This window comes from Podospora bellae-mahoneyi, chromosome 7 (genome assembly GCF_035222275.1).
Source record: "Podospora bellae-mahoneyi strain CBS 112042 chromosome 7, whole genome shotgun sequence".
In the NCBI taxonomy this organism is placed as follows: Eukaryota; Fungi; Ascomycota; class Sordariomycetes; order Sordariales; family Podosporaceae; genus Podospora; species Podospora bellae-mahoneyi.
In genome coordinates this window covers 2,175,666-2,191,109 of record NC_085886.1, presented here as the reverse complement: position 1 = coordinate 2,191,109, position 15,444 = coordinate 2,175,666, and the positions used below count along the sequence as shown (strand labels likewise).

General features: G+C 53.8%; 4 protein-coding genes across 4 annotated transcripts; 1 reads left to right on the top strand and 3 right to left on the bottom strand.

Moving 5' to 3' along the window:
• Positions 1-163: 163 nt before the first annotated feature.
• GPI13 (mannose-ethanolamine phosphotransferase gpi13) lies at positions 164-3,400 on the bottom strand (the record flags this gene model as incomplete). Its single annotated transcript, XM_062882378.1, has 1 exon — positions 164-3,400. One exon carries the CDS (start codon positions 3,398-3,400, stop codon positions 164-166), a length of 3,237 nt encoding a protein of 1,078 aa, XP_062728414.1.
• Positions 3,401-4,672: 1,272 nt separating this feature from the next.
• On the bottom strand, positions 4,673-5,858 carry QC761_708280 (uncharacterized protein; the record flags this gene model as incomplete). The annotated part of the gene is made up of 2 exons (XM_062882377.1): positions 4,673-5,240; positions 5,701-5,858. 2 exons carry the CDS (start codon positions 5,856-5,858, stop codon positions 4,673-4,675), a joined length of 726 nt encoding a protein of 241 aa, XP_062728413.1.
• A 1,197-nt stretch (positions 5,859-7,055) lies between these two features.
• Positions 7,056-10,466, bottom strand: QC761_0108200 (uncharacterized protein; the record flags this gene model as incomplete). Its single annotated transcript, XM_062873193.1, has 3 exons — positions 9,417-10,466; positions 7,512-9,394; positions 7,056-7,287 (listed from the first exon to the last, which is right to left on the bottom strand). Exons 2-3 carry the CDS (start codon positions 7,664-7,666, stop codon positions 7,056-7,058), a joined length of 387 nt encoding a protein of 128 aa, XP_062728412.1. The 5' UTR covers positions 7,667-9,394; positions 9,417-10,466.
• On the top strand, positions 9,719-15,404 carry PUF3 (mRNA binding protein puf3). Its single transcript, XM_062882376.1, has 6 exons — positions 9,719-10,526; positions 10,854-11,287; positions 11,384-11,579; positions 11,635-13,154; positions 13,205-13,760; positions 13,811-15,404. Exons 2-6 carry the CDS (start codon positions 11,234-11,236, stop codon positions 14,167-14,169), a joined length of 2,685 nt encoding a protein of 894 aa, XP_062728411.1. The 5' UTR covers positions 9,719-10,526; positions 10,854-11,233; the 3' UTR covers positions 14,170-15,404.
• Positions 15,405-15,444: the final 40 nt, after the last annotated feature.

The window sequence follows — 15,444 nt, the reverse complement described above, 5'->3', positions numbered from 1 at the left end:
ATACACCCCCAAGTACCAAGCAGAACTTTTTGACTCCTACCGTGATGTGTGTCAAACCAATCAACCACCTCCCTTCTCTCTCTCTCTCTCTCTCTCTCTCTCTCTCTCTCTCTCTCTCTCTCTCTCTCTCTCTCTCTCTCTCCTCATCTTGTCCCCTGCCCCCTTACTCAGCCCACCCAAAAACCTCCCCAATCGCCACCGTATTCCCCCTCAACCCCAACAAACTCACCCCCAACGCCACCAAGTCAACCACAATCAACACCACCCCCGCCGTCGCAAACCTCGGCATAAACACCCGATAAAGCATCAGATGCCTCCTCAAATGCCCCGCCCACATCATACTCATCCACCCCTCCACCGCGAAAAAACCGACAAACGCCCCCAGCTTTTTGCTCGTCTCCGCCAGCGCACCCTTCTTCTTGGGTGACGCCTTCCAAAGCACCAAGAGGGGGACGCAAACCGTGGCGAGAATCTGTGCCGCAAAGGTGTTCATCGCCACTGCCAAGGGTGACCAAGGGTAGCGGACGGAAAAAAGGGGGATGAACGCGGAGTCCCATTGAATGGTCGACAGCACAGCCTGATGGCCCGTCTTGAAAAAGTGAAACGAGCCCAGGATCGCGAGCATGACTGGTCCGATCGGGGTTGCAGACAAAGAGTTCGAGTCGAGGATTTCAACGAGGGAGAGGATCTGCCAGAATAGAATGGCTAACGCACCGCCGCCCATGGGTTTGGAGAGGAGGATTAGGGAGACGAGGAAGTTGAGCGGGAGGAGGAGGTACCGTGCCCCGTGCGCGTTGCCGTAGCCCAAGATCGCGACCTGTGCCCGGGTGGGTGTTGATTTCGAGGCTGAGGTGACGATGCTCACGCAGGGGGGCGCCCACATGAATGCTGTTGTTCCTGCTACAAAGGCCAGGCCGAGGACCATCTGGGCGGTGTAGACGGAGAGGTTTTTGAGCTTTTTTTCGGGCAGGCCAGAGATCCAGTTCCCGTTGTCGGCTGAGTCGAGGACCCAGTAGAGGGCTGACATGAAGAGACCCGTGCGGAAGACATACCCGATCCAGGCTGGGGCTAGGCCCTCGTAGGAGCGGGTGGGTTGGAGGTAGGCTTTGATAATTGTGGGGAGGATCAGGCTCACCGCGAAGGGGATGGCGAGCTGCCAGAGGGCAGAGGTTGACGAGGTAGAGGAGGCGTAGTAGGTTGATGTGCAGTAGGGCATTTGCTCTTCACGGCAGAGCTTGGAGGCGGAGGCAAGGCGGCCGAGGACCACGAAGAGGACCGAGTGGTAGATGGCCATGTAGCGGTCGGCAGGGGACTGGATTCGCAGGGCGGAGAGGGCTGTGACAAAGCCAAAGGTGGTGATGAAGAAGAGCAGAATAGAGTCCTCCCAGATTGTGTACGAGTTGGAAGCGAAGCCGATAGACTGGCTGAGAGTGAACACTGCTGCCATCCAACCCCAAATTGTGGATGGAACAAGAGTCCGGAGGGTCTCCTTGATTTCGTAGAGCGACACACCGACAGTGGCAATGCTGGTGAGGGCGGCCATGGCAGCACCGCGGTAATAGTCGCCCGTGCCCTTGAGGTAAGCATGGAGAGCACCGCCAATAAGGCCCGGAACTGCGCCAAGGAAAGCAGCAGCAACAAGTTTCCTCTCGAGAACATTCTCCAACGGCAGCTCCGAGTCAGGAATGACGCCCATAATCTCCAGGCTCTTTTCAGCATCGTCCAGCTCAGGGTCATCAACAGCCTCATCATCCTCGGCTCCCTTGGAGACGTAGACTAGCAGGGTAAGAACACCGAATCCCATGACGGCGATTCCAAGAATCATGTTCTTGATATTGAACTGCGCCCAAAGGCTCTTGCAGCGAGCCAGAGTCTCCCTTTGGTACTCGGCAAAAGCAGAATAGACAGCAACCCAGTTGCCCTTGGAAACCAGACCCTCAGCCTTGTCCCAAAGATCAGCCGGCGAGCCGGGGGTAGAAGCAGGTTCCTCAGCCATGCCTCTGGCAGCAAAATAGGAGGCCTGATACCGCTTGACACCAGCAGCCGCAACCCTTTCAGCCGCAGCCAAATTATTCCAAGAATTGCCGCGAGGACCAGCAAAGACCTCCTCGATAGGACGCCCCAAATTATTGAAAGGAATAGGAATACCCATCATCAGCGCCAAAGTCGGCACTAAATCAATCTGGTTCACCGGCCTCTCCACCGCCGTAGCCGGCGGGATCGCAAACTCAGGCTTTGTCCTCCCAAAACCCCCCTTTGGCGAGTACATCCAAAGCGCCGCCTGCACCTCATCATCGCTCTCCCCCCCATGATCCCCCTTACTATCCATCCCGTGATCCCCCATCACAATCAACACCGTCCTCTCGTCAATCCTCCCCGCCAGATCCCTCACAAACCCATCCATCTGCCTCAACTTCCTCCCCATCTCGGGATGCTCAGGCCCATACCGATGTCCCGCATGATCCACCCCCAACAAATGCCCAATTACCACATCCCACTCCCCCTTCCTCCCCTCCTCCATCAGCGGAAAGATATGCTCAATAACCCCCTCATCCACCGTGTGCAGATCCCACACATTAAAACTATCATACGGCCTGCTCAGATTCCCCTCAAAATACCCCGGAAAAAGACTTTCCCAAGTGTCATCCCCCAAGTGCACCACCCTCTTCCCGGCCCCCCTCAGCTGCCCCAGCAAATTATCCTCCTCCACCGCCGTCCCCGAAAAGCTGCTCCCCACATCAATAAAAGTAGGCAGCGTCCCCGTCGTCAAACCCTTCAACCTCTGCAGCGTACTCGTGGGCGGATCGGCAATAAACGGCCGCAAAAAAGCCTTGTTCGGCTCCCGAACAGCAGTCTCGTACATGAACGGGAACCGGTTGTGAAACTCGGCGTTGTCGTCCACGGGAACGGTAAAGTCGTATCTCAACGCGTCGATCAACACCACCACTGCCTTGTCGAAGGTCTTGGGGTGCCAGCATCCTCCTTCTGGGGTCCCCTTTCCTGGCCAGGCTGGCAAGATCCCCCCTTCTTGCCCTGCGGGAGAGATGTCGCAGAGGGATTTATCGTTCAGTTGCAGTCTTGTGAGGAGGAAGCCGCTGGTGAAGTACCCCAGCCCGACGAGGTGGATGGCTAGCATCCAGACCCAGAACCCGGCCGTCCATGCCCAGCGGGATTGGTACGCCTTTTTGCGGCGACCTTCGAGGGCTGCTCGTCGGAGTTCGCGGAGCTTGATCTCGTCCGTGTTGTTGGGTTCTACGGCGGTGACGGCTTGGTCTTTAACGGCTTTTTTGGTCGCATCTTCCGCGTCCTTTTTGCGCTTGGCGGCGTCCCATTGGGATTTGAGCGTCTTGTAATCGGGGGCGGGAACCGCTTTTTTCGGGGTTGGTTGGGGTGGTGGCATTGTGAAGGGTTATGGTGGCGCTTTCGCGCGCGCGCGTGTCGATGTCGTCGTGGGGTTGTCGTCAGGGGTAAGAGATCTGATAGAATGCGATTAATGGGTGATGGGTGGGTTATACGATTGGATGTCGAATTGCGAAGAGTTGAAGAAGCAAAAATAGGTTCAAAAATAAAGAACGGGTGAGATCTCCCACGTATCGAGGTTATTACAACAAGAAAGAGTAAAGCCAAAGCAAAAGGCCGTCGACAAGGGGAGAGGATATGGAACTTTTGTTCAACGAGACAGGTAAGAAGAATGCGCCATTTGAACGGCGACGAAATGCCAACTGGCAAGCTGTTGATTTTTAAAGCTTCCAGAAAGCAAAACCATCTCCACAGCTTTGTTTGGCAGCTCCTCCTCCCCGTGTCTCCCAGCAAATCCTCAGGCCGTCGTCATTTGTTGGCGCAACTACCCTAACCCTTGATTTACACATGCCACCTCCTGAATCAGCATCTAGACCGATCCAATAGGAGAATTATGATCATCATCTCGCCTCGGAAGGAAACAACGCTTCCTTTCGGCAAGCATGGAAACCTGGAAAGCAAAGCAACAAGCGAGAAACGTCAAAACAAAAAAAACCGTCGGGGGATGCTCGGCCCCATACCAGCATCCCACAAACGGTCGATCATGGACAGTTGCGAGACCGTTCAAAAACGCCTGCCTCGCGGCAGGCATCGTATATTTAATTATACAATACTAGAATGTCCGAGATGACGGTTAGAGAAATGCCACAAACCCGCCATCGAAACGCTGCCCGATCAGCAATGCACCCCAAGTATGTACGTTGATCCTCCCACCGAAAAACATGTTTTTAAAAAGAAAAGAGTACTCCATAATGTGCGTGTGTGGGTGAATGTACGCGGTTGCTACCCGTTGGCACCATCATAGCATCTATCTATATAGCGGGCACATCTGGTGTGCTCCCCCCATGCTCCCGTTAAGCCAGCCTGCGCGCATCAGGTTATCCTCTCCAAGCTGAATTGCGTCGAAAGTGTTTGGAAGCTGGGTGCCCTCAGAGACCCTCGAATTGAATAAATAGACAAGTGGAAGAAAACAGCAAGGCCGGTGTTTTCTGCAGAAGGTATGTATGGTATAATTTTCGTGCCCGGTCCCGTTTTCTCACAAACTCCAGTCGCCCATCAAATCATTAAAAAGTCCGGCTCGTCGTTTGTGTGCGCGAATGAGCCTTCATGTTTGTTGTTGGTTCCCATTGTTTGAGTGGTAACATGTTGTAGTTTAGCGGAACTCCTTCTCCTTGAGTCCGCCAATCTTCTCAATGTCCACCGAGTAGAACTGCGTGCTGCTTTCCTTCTCATAGGCGGGGAGTTGCTCGTCGTTGAGGGGCTCGAGGCCAACGGTGGTCTCGCCAACACGGACGACAACAACACGGCCGCTCTTTGGCCTGCCTTGGTCGTCCTGCTCGTCGGGGAAGGTGATGTGAATCTGGGGAACGTTGTCGGGGGAGTGGGGAGGCGATCGGGGGTTGGCAAGCATGGGCGAGGCGCCATTGTTGAAGACGATGACGCTTTGTCGGCCGTTGCCGGTTTCGATGGTGAGACGTCTGTGGTTGCCCGACTTCTTGACATCATGGTATTGGGGGAGGGTCTCGTCCAACATCTGCTTCTGCCTCCGCATCCTCCGCATCAGCACCAAAAGGGAGAAAGCCAGCAAGCCGCAGAAAGTAAGAGCGAGAAGTGCGATGAGGATATCGACGGTTGTCTCGTTGTCGCCGGTGTCGAGGCCCCGGCGGACGATGTGTGAGAATGAGTCCATTGTGGTGGTTATGGTGGTGGTGTTGTGAGACCTAAAGCCAGACGTAAGGAATGTAAATGGCGGTCGGTATATACGAGCTGCCCGGAGCTGTAGAGAAAGAATATTAGCGGTGTTGTAGATACATATCAAGTAGATCAACTTCAACTCACAACCGCGCGTGTAATTACTTTTACTCTACTTCCTCGTGTTGTGTCACAGGGACTGCATCAACAAAAATGACTGGACGGAACGGCTGAAAGAATGAAGCCGATACCAATAGGGTTTCCCTGAGGGCGGGAGGAGTGGTAGAAAAGAGAGTGATCGAAAGAACGAATGTGTGAAGCAGTCCCCAAGCTTTGACGTCGACGATGAAGGAAAAAGAGGAGATGGACGAGAAGGCCAGGCAAGGCGCGAGGCCTGGCAACAAGTAGTTGCGGTCAGCACTGCCTTCAGGGGATGTAGCGAGCGCTAGCGAAATCAACGCCATGTCCCGATTGGGATGAACCACTCACGAGGACTCCACCGTAATCAGCCACGCACCAATCATGTCTCTCTTATCCGGTGGGCCCAATCTTGGAAGCGCCATACCCCTGCCAAGCGGTTCGTTGAAAAGGTGCGGAAACGTCGTGCTGGAGGTGGGTGCACAAATTGTGTGGGGTTGACAGTTCATGTTGGTCCAAACACGATCTTCACCTCAGCCATTTCGAGATGAGAGATTATCAAAACAATGCCTTGATTATCACCATCCAACAGGCCACAGTGTTGCCGGCAGCCGACAACCGGCCAATCTCTGACATATATATATGAAAGGTTCTAGAACCTGACACCCTCTCCACCTCGCTGTCGCCAACCCGGCTCTTCTCCCTGACAGCCCGGACCAAAGTTTGGCGCCTCTTCGACAATGCTACCTCAACCAGGAGCACACCCCTATCGCCAGGCTGACTGCCCTCGGCGGCAACCTCACACCTTGCCAAGATGCTGTGAACAGCTCAGAAAGATCGGAACTGTGATATGACGCCACGGTGATCTCGAAGTGACATGAATATGTCACATGGTTCCGGAATACCATTCAGGCTGGTGTAGGTGCCTTCAAGATGTGCTCACTGATCAGTATCTAATGTATAGTAAGCGAATGTTCATCAACCTAATCTCAGCATATATGGGGCCATCTGCCACAATCATGACTTACCACTTACCAAGCTACAAGAAGGCCCTCCCACACAGTATGTCAAGTTCGGTTCCCAAGAAAGAAAAGACAGCCGTCGGGCGACCCAGAAGTCTTTCGACAACTTTGCTTCCAATCTCGAGCAATCTGTTGATGTCAAATAATTTCCCAAAGGGCGGTGAAACTGCAAGTCGTCAACGAGGTGTGAAACATTCCCGTGATATCAACCTATCGGACACTGCATGCACAACCCCAAAGGAACTTGAGGATATGACAATTGGACGATATTGTGCTGCTGCGGGAAACGTGGAAGCATACCGTCGATGGGTGTCTTGGCGATGGCTCCATGGATAGAAATACCCAACTGGAAGCAACAGAGCCCAGCCAGCGGGCACGTCGAGGACCATTATACCCGGGTAGATGACGTTCTCACCCGGCCAGACCTCCCTCTTGGTTGCTGGCGATGCAGGGAGCCGTGATACCGGCTCTCAGACCCGAGCACAACCTGTGGCTACCTGCCAGCGAAGCAGGTCTGTCTTGTGTTATGGCACACGAGCGCGTCGAGCCATATTGCCAGATGAAGGGTGTTTGGCAAAGCCAGCAAGACAAAATGGTGATACCGATGTCTCAGACTGACATTGTTCAACCATTTAATTAGGAGAACCTGGAAGCCAGCTAAGCATGGTTACAGCGATGAAAAGGTCAGGACGGCAACGGGGTGGTGCGGTTGGGAGATGCCAGCAGACTCCGCATGCTGGCAGATGTCGGCTTGCTGATAATGGCCAAGACCGGCACCGGGCAGGAGGCTGGGGAAGATACGGGTTCGGTGCCGGACATCGGGCGCTTTTCCAGAGTGGAAAAGAACAACTGCACGGCAGTCCGGCCGCACATGGCCAGCGCTGGGGGGCCCTGCGGCTTCACTGCGACGTCTTGCCTGTCAAATGAGTCAGCTACCCGAGCATCTCAGTCAACAGATGGTCGTTCCACGGAACGTACACGCTAGATTGTTCTATTTCCTGCGTGCTGCCGGCAGCCGCAATTGTTTCCCCCTTTCCTGAAACAAAGGCCATCAACGGCGGCCGGGTAAGAGGCCCTGAGTGGTCGGCTGAACATGGGGGCTTGGGGGCCAAACCCAACAACTTAACAACACATACACACCTTTCAGCATAAACCCCAAAAGGAAGAGGGTCGCATGCCTCTCCCGGGAAGGAACCCAAGAGAAGCACGCCTGGGGCAAAGAGGGAGAGGTTGGAGTGTGTGACAAGATGTGTACTGGCGCTTGCTTGTTTGGAAGCATCACAGATGGCGCACATTTATACACACGGATGGCCTGCCACTGGATCAGGTAGGTATGACAAGGCGGGAGCACCAAGCTCGTCTGGTCTTCCCCGGATCCGGCTGCTGGGAGGCGCATCGCCATCGAGCTGGGCCAGTCAGGGGAGGAGTTTGCGGGCGGGAAGCGGCGAGACACTGGGCGGTGATCTCGTTCGTGCTTCTCGGCCCGTCGATGACAACGGAGATGAAGGCATTCCACGAGGACAGAGGAGCTTGATATACAGACAGCATCCCTTACCTCGAAGCTATCGAGATTCTGTTTATCAGACCGGTGCAATATTCTGCACATTGCCATTCCCTTGTCGCATCCATACCGGTGAAGGCGCCAAGGGTGTGCTTTCGAGTGAACACTGTGTCCCTGCATCCCACGATGGTGCCATTCGTGACCACGGCCGGTTTTTGTGGCGAACCCTCTCTTACCCCCTTAATATCCGTTAACCAAAATGGAGACAGCCAGCATATGCACGCGCAAGAGACTGTTTGCTGGTGACAAATGACGCCAGACAAGCACAAGCATTCCGCACATGGCCCCAAGTGCAACGGTGCACCGCGGTGTACGAATTTTGTCTCTGAACCAGGAGGTCAAGTTGGCAGCGTTCAGTCAGGCCAGGGTTCGGTCGCCCCCCATTGTCTATTTGTCCGAAACGGCCGACTTTTCAACAATTGCTTTTGTGGCCGAGAACGGGGCGTTTCGAAACGCATTGGCTCTGAGGGCCTCATCAAGAGTGTTCGAGATTCGAGCTAACAACGCAGAGAGGCCTGAGCAAAACAAAGAAGGGCGTTAGTTAACGAGGGACTCGGCCGCGAGATCAGCAGCCTTGCGGATCGCCCATCGTGTGGCATCAAATCTCGGCCGGAAGACGATTGGACTCTGGCATGGAAAAGGGAAAGCCAACAGTGGGAGGAGGCACGGCACCGAAGGAGCATCTGCTGGGCGCTCGGTGCATGTGTTCGATGCCGCTGATTGGAACACACAGTCCGCAAAGTGGCTTGCGCACACGGTGCCAACTGCCCAAGAAGGCCTAGACAATTAATTACTATGATATAGTGTAGGGCATGAGGCAAACCATCGAGCCAACAGAAAGGAAAATAGACAACAAGAGAGAAAAAAGAAGCAAAAGAAAAAGTGCTCAAGAAAAATACCCTCAAGGCCCCGGTTGCACCGGCGATACATTCACACAGCCACTAGCACATCGCCGTCGTCATGCTACCTCGAAGGACTGAGGGACTGAGGTGCGCTGGTGAGCGGCCCCGGATAGGTGCCCTTCCATCCCCGGAAAAGGCCCCTCTCTACTCCTCCACTTCCCCTCTCACACGGTTTGCCGCTCGCATTTCTGGAGACAGAGAAAGAAAGAGAAAGGCCTTGTTGGCGACCTTGGAAACGGCGCTGACCACGCTGCCGAAACACGCTTCTGGTCCGATGCCACCCATCAGCTATTGCTGTGCCCTTGGAGCCTCGACTGACGAGTCCTTGGGCTAGTGAGGCACACGGTGCCCTTTTCAAGCTCCGGTTCGGGAGTCAGGTATAACAGTTGGTCGCTTGTAGGTAGGGCTCCACCGGTCTTGAGTGGGGACCGTGTATCTAAAACTATCTCTACCTAATCGCGGGTGGGAGCAACGATCGACGACGTAGAGCAACTTTTGAGGTCCCGTCTAGAGGACGTCTACGTAATGGTGTGGATATGGATATGAATATGGATATGGATATGGATGGATATGAATATGGATATGGATCTGGATAGCTCTCTTTGACCTACCTGATAAGATAGGTAGATTGACGCTCCCATCTCTATCTACACGAAGCAGCTGGCATATCACACACAACCCCCAGTAGACCACCATGAAATAATAACCGTCTGAAGTTGATCGCGTGCATCGTGACCTGCAGCAACAGAGAGCAACAGGAGCAACGAGCGACGTCAAAAAAAAAAAAGAAAAAGGACTGGACCCCTCCCCTGCCGTCGGGTTGTCGGTAGCGCCCTAAAAAAAGGAGCCACAGGGTTGACTCGACTCCGCTAAGATCTTAGCGTTCCCCACTCCTCCCTTGTCGTAGCTGGGAGCTTCTCCTGCGCAACACCCGCAAACCCGCCAAAACTGCCCTGCAAGCCCTGCACTGGAGCCCTGTCCGCCCGTTCTCCTTTCGTCTCAACGCCGCGCATCAAGGCCAATCCCTCCAACCCCCGTCGCGAATCCCCATCTCCATCTCATCCCAGATCAACCCACACCCACCCAGCACCCAGCACCTGGCACCAAGCAGCAAAAGCAGGGCCCCTCCCCGACCCGCTTTTGGCTTCAGCCCGTGGCTCGCCCATCCTCCGCACCAGAGCCATCCCTGGGTCTGGCTACATTCCACCGAGCACCATCGCATCCATTCTTCGACCACACAAGTCCAAAACACCGCCATTCACTTTACTACTTCTTAGCAGAGCAGCCTCCTCGACTCTCCCCCGTTAACTCGCAAACTCGCAAACTCGCCTCACCCTCTGCCTCGTCCTGCCGACCTGCTTTACCTTGCCTAGCCTAACCTAACCTAACCTGGCCCTTCCTCCTCCTCCCGAATACCTACGGTAGCTTTAACTACCTACCTACCCACCCACAGCTCCGGATACCAAGACAATCAGATAGTTCGAGCGAGCGAGCGACCGCCCACCCACCGTCCCCTCTTCCGTACACACACATATGACCGACGACGGCCACAACAGCACCTATTCGCTGGCCGCCGGAATCCGGTGCATAAACGACAGCACAGGCTGCCCCCGTCCCCGCGCAACCCGAGAGAGCTTGTGAGGGAGAGAGGACGTGTATCGGCGGGCTAGAGAAGCCAATTAATAACGTGCGGTAAGTGCTTGCATGTTGCACACCCGTCTGCAACGCAGTACAATTCGCCGCCAGCTCAGGTTCTCCTGCTCTTTACCTTCTGTCCTCGCCGTTCCCTTGGCCTCTCGGCTCCGGCTTCAGGTGGACAATTATACAATTACCTGAAGCTTTGCCGTGCTTGCTTGGGTGGGTGCGAGTGGGCTGTGTGTGTGGTAACCCATCATCATCAGCCTTACAACTTCTCCGACCCTGCCCCCACTTGCCCTTTTTTCCAACTGCTTCCCACTTCTGATGCCTCTTGCGCTGGCTGACTGACTGACTGACTGACTGACGCTCCTGCCTCTGAAGCTCAACCTCTCTGGTGTCTACTGCGACTTTCTTATCGAGATACCCACGGTGTATATCCATGATCTATAGACGGCACACATAGCCTTTTGCGCTTTTCTCTCGGCATCCTCTGCTGCTGCATCACTTCTACTGCATTCGAGGCTATCGGCAACAGCCCACTATCCTTTCGGACCCCAATCGCTCGAGTGCCACGGACCTGTGTGGGCAGGCTTCCACTCTCGTTTGCGCCCCGTATAAAGGCGCCGACTTCCCCGCAGCCACCACGACGGCTCCACGACCGTCAAGCTTCCCTTATCACTGGCGGATCCTGTATTCACTGGGAATACGGCTCTTCTGCGAATCCATAAAGCCATCTCCACCTCTCTTACCCCGAAGTTGCAATGACGTCTTCTAGCACACAGCGATCCACCAACGGCACAACCATGGCAGGCACGGTAAGTTGCTTCCCATATAAGAGAGACGCATTCGCTCCTGCCTTTGAAGGATATGGCTGCCCGAATCTGGTACTGACGTTCTGACTGATCTTCTAGACTCGACCAAGCAGGTTCCCGAACCTTGCCCCAAGCTCCACAGGCAACGGCGCAAACGGTATTGAGAAGAGCTCCCAGCCCATCACAAACACATTCCCGGCGCCAAATACCTGGGGAAGCGGCACCAGCATCTGGTCCAACACCAACACCATTGGCAACAGCTTTGTGAAGAGCAGGGAGGCTGTGGGCGCCAGAGGTATGTTTTTCCAGTCAGGCGCTCCATGAGAAGGCTTAACTAACATGCGGTGGAGATTCTAACGACGGATTTGTTACCCCCTCGGGGTCCGGTGCGCTGGCATCCACATCGGAAATCGATCCATGGGGCAGGCCCGGAGGCCCTTGGAACTCAAACGATAACTCCCAGAACCGCAACGTGTCCGGTCAGACATCTCCGAACCGAACACGCTCAGAGGTTCAGCTTCATGACATGTCAAGCAGCATGCCTTACTATTCGGGATCACAGACAATGACACAACGTGCCTTGGGTGGCTCAAAGGATGCCAAGAATGGCTTTCCCAAGTATACGTCGCAGTATGCTGACTTCACTGATGACAAGGACAACTCTTTCAGCAACCTGAATGGCGAACCTGAACAGCCTGTTGGCAGGTACCCAGCTTCCCGATCTATGCAAGACCAGTCTTTCTTGGGAAATGGGCACTCGCGGGATCACCTTTCCACTTCTGGCCAGTCAGACAATGATTTGCACGGCCAGGGGGCCCCGTATGCCGACTATCCCTTCGGCACACCTCATACTTCGATTCACTCCCAACGTCCCTCTTTGAACGGGCCAACCGGGTCATTCCATGGCCAGAACCCAAGAAGTTACGACCACAACAACATGGGGCAGCAAATTCCCGATGATGATCTCCCAGAGCGGTTGGGACGCATGGCCATTGGTTCTGGTCTCAATGGAGGCTCCAACGCTTTGGGAAATCTGCAGTCATTCGGTAACGGCTCGCAGGATTTCCAGCTTAATCCAGGCTCCCAGCCTTGGGATCATGGTCAAGGGTACCAGGCTGGACACTCGCGGGATAGCTACTCCAACAGCATCTCCCTGGACAGGCGGGGCTCTGGAGTTGATCGCAGCTCGCCTGCCGGTAGCACGTACCGTGCTGGTGCGACTGGCGTGGGGCTGAACAGCCCACGAAGCTTCACACCCGCCATCGATTCATGGTCAAGACCGGTGTCACGCGACCTTCGATCGGGGCCTGAAGCGGACCGGCGCAGCTTGTCCCATTTCCCACCGCAGTCACCCTACTACCAGAATGGGTATTACAACTTCCCACAGTACGCACCAGGCCCCTATGACGCTGTCTATGGCAGACAGCCAATGCAGTTTCCGGGATACCCACTTCCACAGTATCCATTTGCTCACAACGGCGTGCCGCCGGTTCGCCCAAGCAGTGACCGGGACCCGGCCAGGGGAGTTCGGAGCTTGAAGCTAGAGGAGTTCAAGACTGGGAACAAGTCCAGCAAGCGATTCGAGCTCAAGGACATCTATGGCTTCATTGTGGAGTTCAGTGGTGACCAGCACGGCTCTCGCTTTATCCAGAACAAGCTTGAGACGGCCAACAGTGATGACAAGAATCAGGTCTTCCATGAGATTGAGCCCAATGCCATCGTGCTGATGAAGGATCTGTTTGGCAACTATGTCATCCAAAAGTTCTTTGAGCATGGGAATCAAGCCCAGAAGCAAGTGCTTGCTGCGGCCATGAAGGGCAAGGTTGTTGAACTCTCGATGCAGATGTACGCCTGCCGAGTTGTTCAGAAGGTGAGCTTCTCTGCTTTCTTGTTTTGTTTTCAGGCGCTGACTAGCAATAGGCTCTCTCGCACGTGCTCGTAGAGCAACAGGCTGAGTTGGTCAAGGAACTCGAGCCCGAGATTCTCACAATCGTGAAGGACCAGAACGGAAACCACGTCGTCCAGAAGATCATTCAGACAGTGCCTCGGCAACACATTGGTTTCATTTTCGATTGCTTCAGGGGACGTGTCAGCGAGCTGTCGTCGCATGCGTATGGGTGCCGTGTGATCCAGCGTGCTCTTGAGCATGGGAACGAGGCAGACAAGCAGTCCATCATGAAGGAGCTGCACAGCTGCGCCCAGATGCTGATCATGGATCAGTACGGCAACTATGTGACGCAGCACGTCATCACGGATGGCTCTCCCGATGACCGTTCCAAGATGGTTGCCCTCGTCATGTCTCAGCTGCCCATCTTCTCCAAGCACAAGTTCGCCTCCAACGTCGTGGAGAAGTGCATCAAGCATGGTACGGCTGACCAACAGCGCGACATCAGGGACCGCTTCATGTCCCGAGGAGATGATGGCAACTCTTTCTTGGTATCCTTGACCAAGGACCAGTTCGGCAACTACGTCCTCCGTAAGTCCCTCGGAATATCTTGTGATACTCAGAAAGCTAACCCCAGTTAGAAACCCTCCTCAGTGAGCTGCAAGGGCAGGATAGGGATGTCCTGGTCAATGAGGTGAGACCGCTTCTTGCATCCATCAAGAAGATGTGCACGGGCAAGCAAATTGCCGGAGTTGATCGCTTGCACAACGCCATCACCAGCTACACACCTTCGTCGACGGCCCCGACTTCTCCTGGCCTTCACGTCGACGTGAGCTCGGCGGTGCCGACTCCAAACCTCACGATGGGCCCGAACAGCCCTTCAAGCAGTCCGCCAAGCACTAGTGAGAGTGCCGTCGAGGAGACGATTGGTCAGACGGATGCCAAATCTGCCGCGACAGACGCGACGGTCAACATTCAGGACCAGGCCGACGAGGTCTAACTCTTCTCTGCCGGTGGCATAGTGCCATGTCTATCCCCAAGCTTCTCTTCGCCTTGCCTTCCTTTCACCGATATTGCGATTTTAATCTTCGGCCCTTTTGGGCCCTACGCTTTTCCGTTGAGATTTTGGTCCTTTACCCACATGGACAGGCACTTTGCTCATTACATTGCACACCTCGGGCGCCTGGATTACTCCGCACTCTTAATTCTTCACCAAAACATGTTTTGGTTTGTATATCTGGAAAGCGCGCCTTGGATTGCCACCACGGGTTCCATCTGCTCAAATGGGTTTCATCTCTGCCTTTTGATCTATTGGCGAATGGGGGCTTTCTTTTCATCGTTCCATACCCGAGCATACCGCATACCCTTCACCACCTTTATACGGCAATTACGGTCAGTCTTCCCGAAACACACAAACAACACATTTACAGGGAATAGACATGGACAAAAGGATACCCAACATGACGTTTTTCTTTTTCGTTTGCTTTCCTCGTACTTTACGTACCTAAGTTTCGGAATGGGAGTGGGATGCGACGCCGACTTTTGTGTCGTGGGCTTATGGTTATGGGTTATGGGGCTTGGGCTTGCTTTTCTCATTTGAAGGGGCCATAGTAGTAACACCAACACCTGATGTTTGTCAGAGTGGCTGGGTGTCGCTGATGGCTGGTTAGCTTCCAAATGATGTTTGTTATTACTTTGCTGTGGTTTTTTTTCTCTCTTTCAGATGTGTTTTTATTTTTCTTTTTTTGCTATTTAAAACCTTTCCCCTCATGGTCGTTGAGGGGAAAACAAATATCGGGAACAACCGAACCGGGACATATCGTACGAACACACACACCGACAGCTTACATGGATGGGTTGATGAGATGTTTTTGATTTTATTTGTCTTGTGTTTGAAAGCGTGGAGTTTATTTGCTTTTTATGTGTTTTTGAAACCAAAGTTTATTTACACTCCTTTTTCTGTGTTTAAAATCATGCGTTGAACTTGTTGTTGTTGCTGTGGCAGGGGTGGTGGTTTTGTTTATGGCGATGTGGTTTGTGTAATTTTCCCCCCATCTCTTTTTCTTGTCTTTACCACAAAGGGGGTTTTCTCGTTGAGAAATACAACAACAACAACAACAACAACAACAACATCAACATCAACACAATAAATAATGGCGTGAATTGTACTTTTTTGTTGTTGAGGCGAAAAGGGAGTTATAGCGAAGGAGGAGCTATGGGTTACTTGGGCGAACGGCAATACATAAAATATTGGGATGGGATGGGATGGGATCTA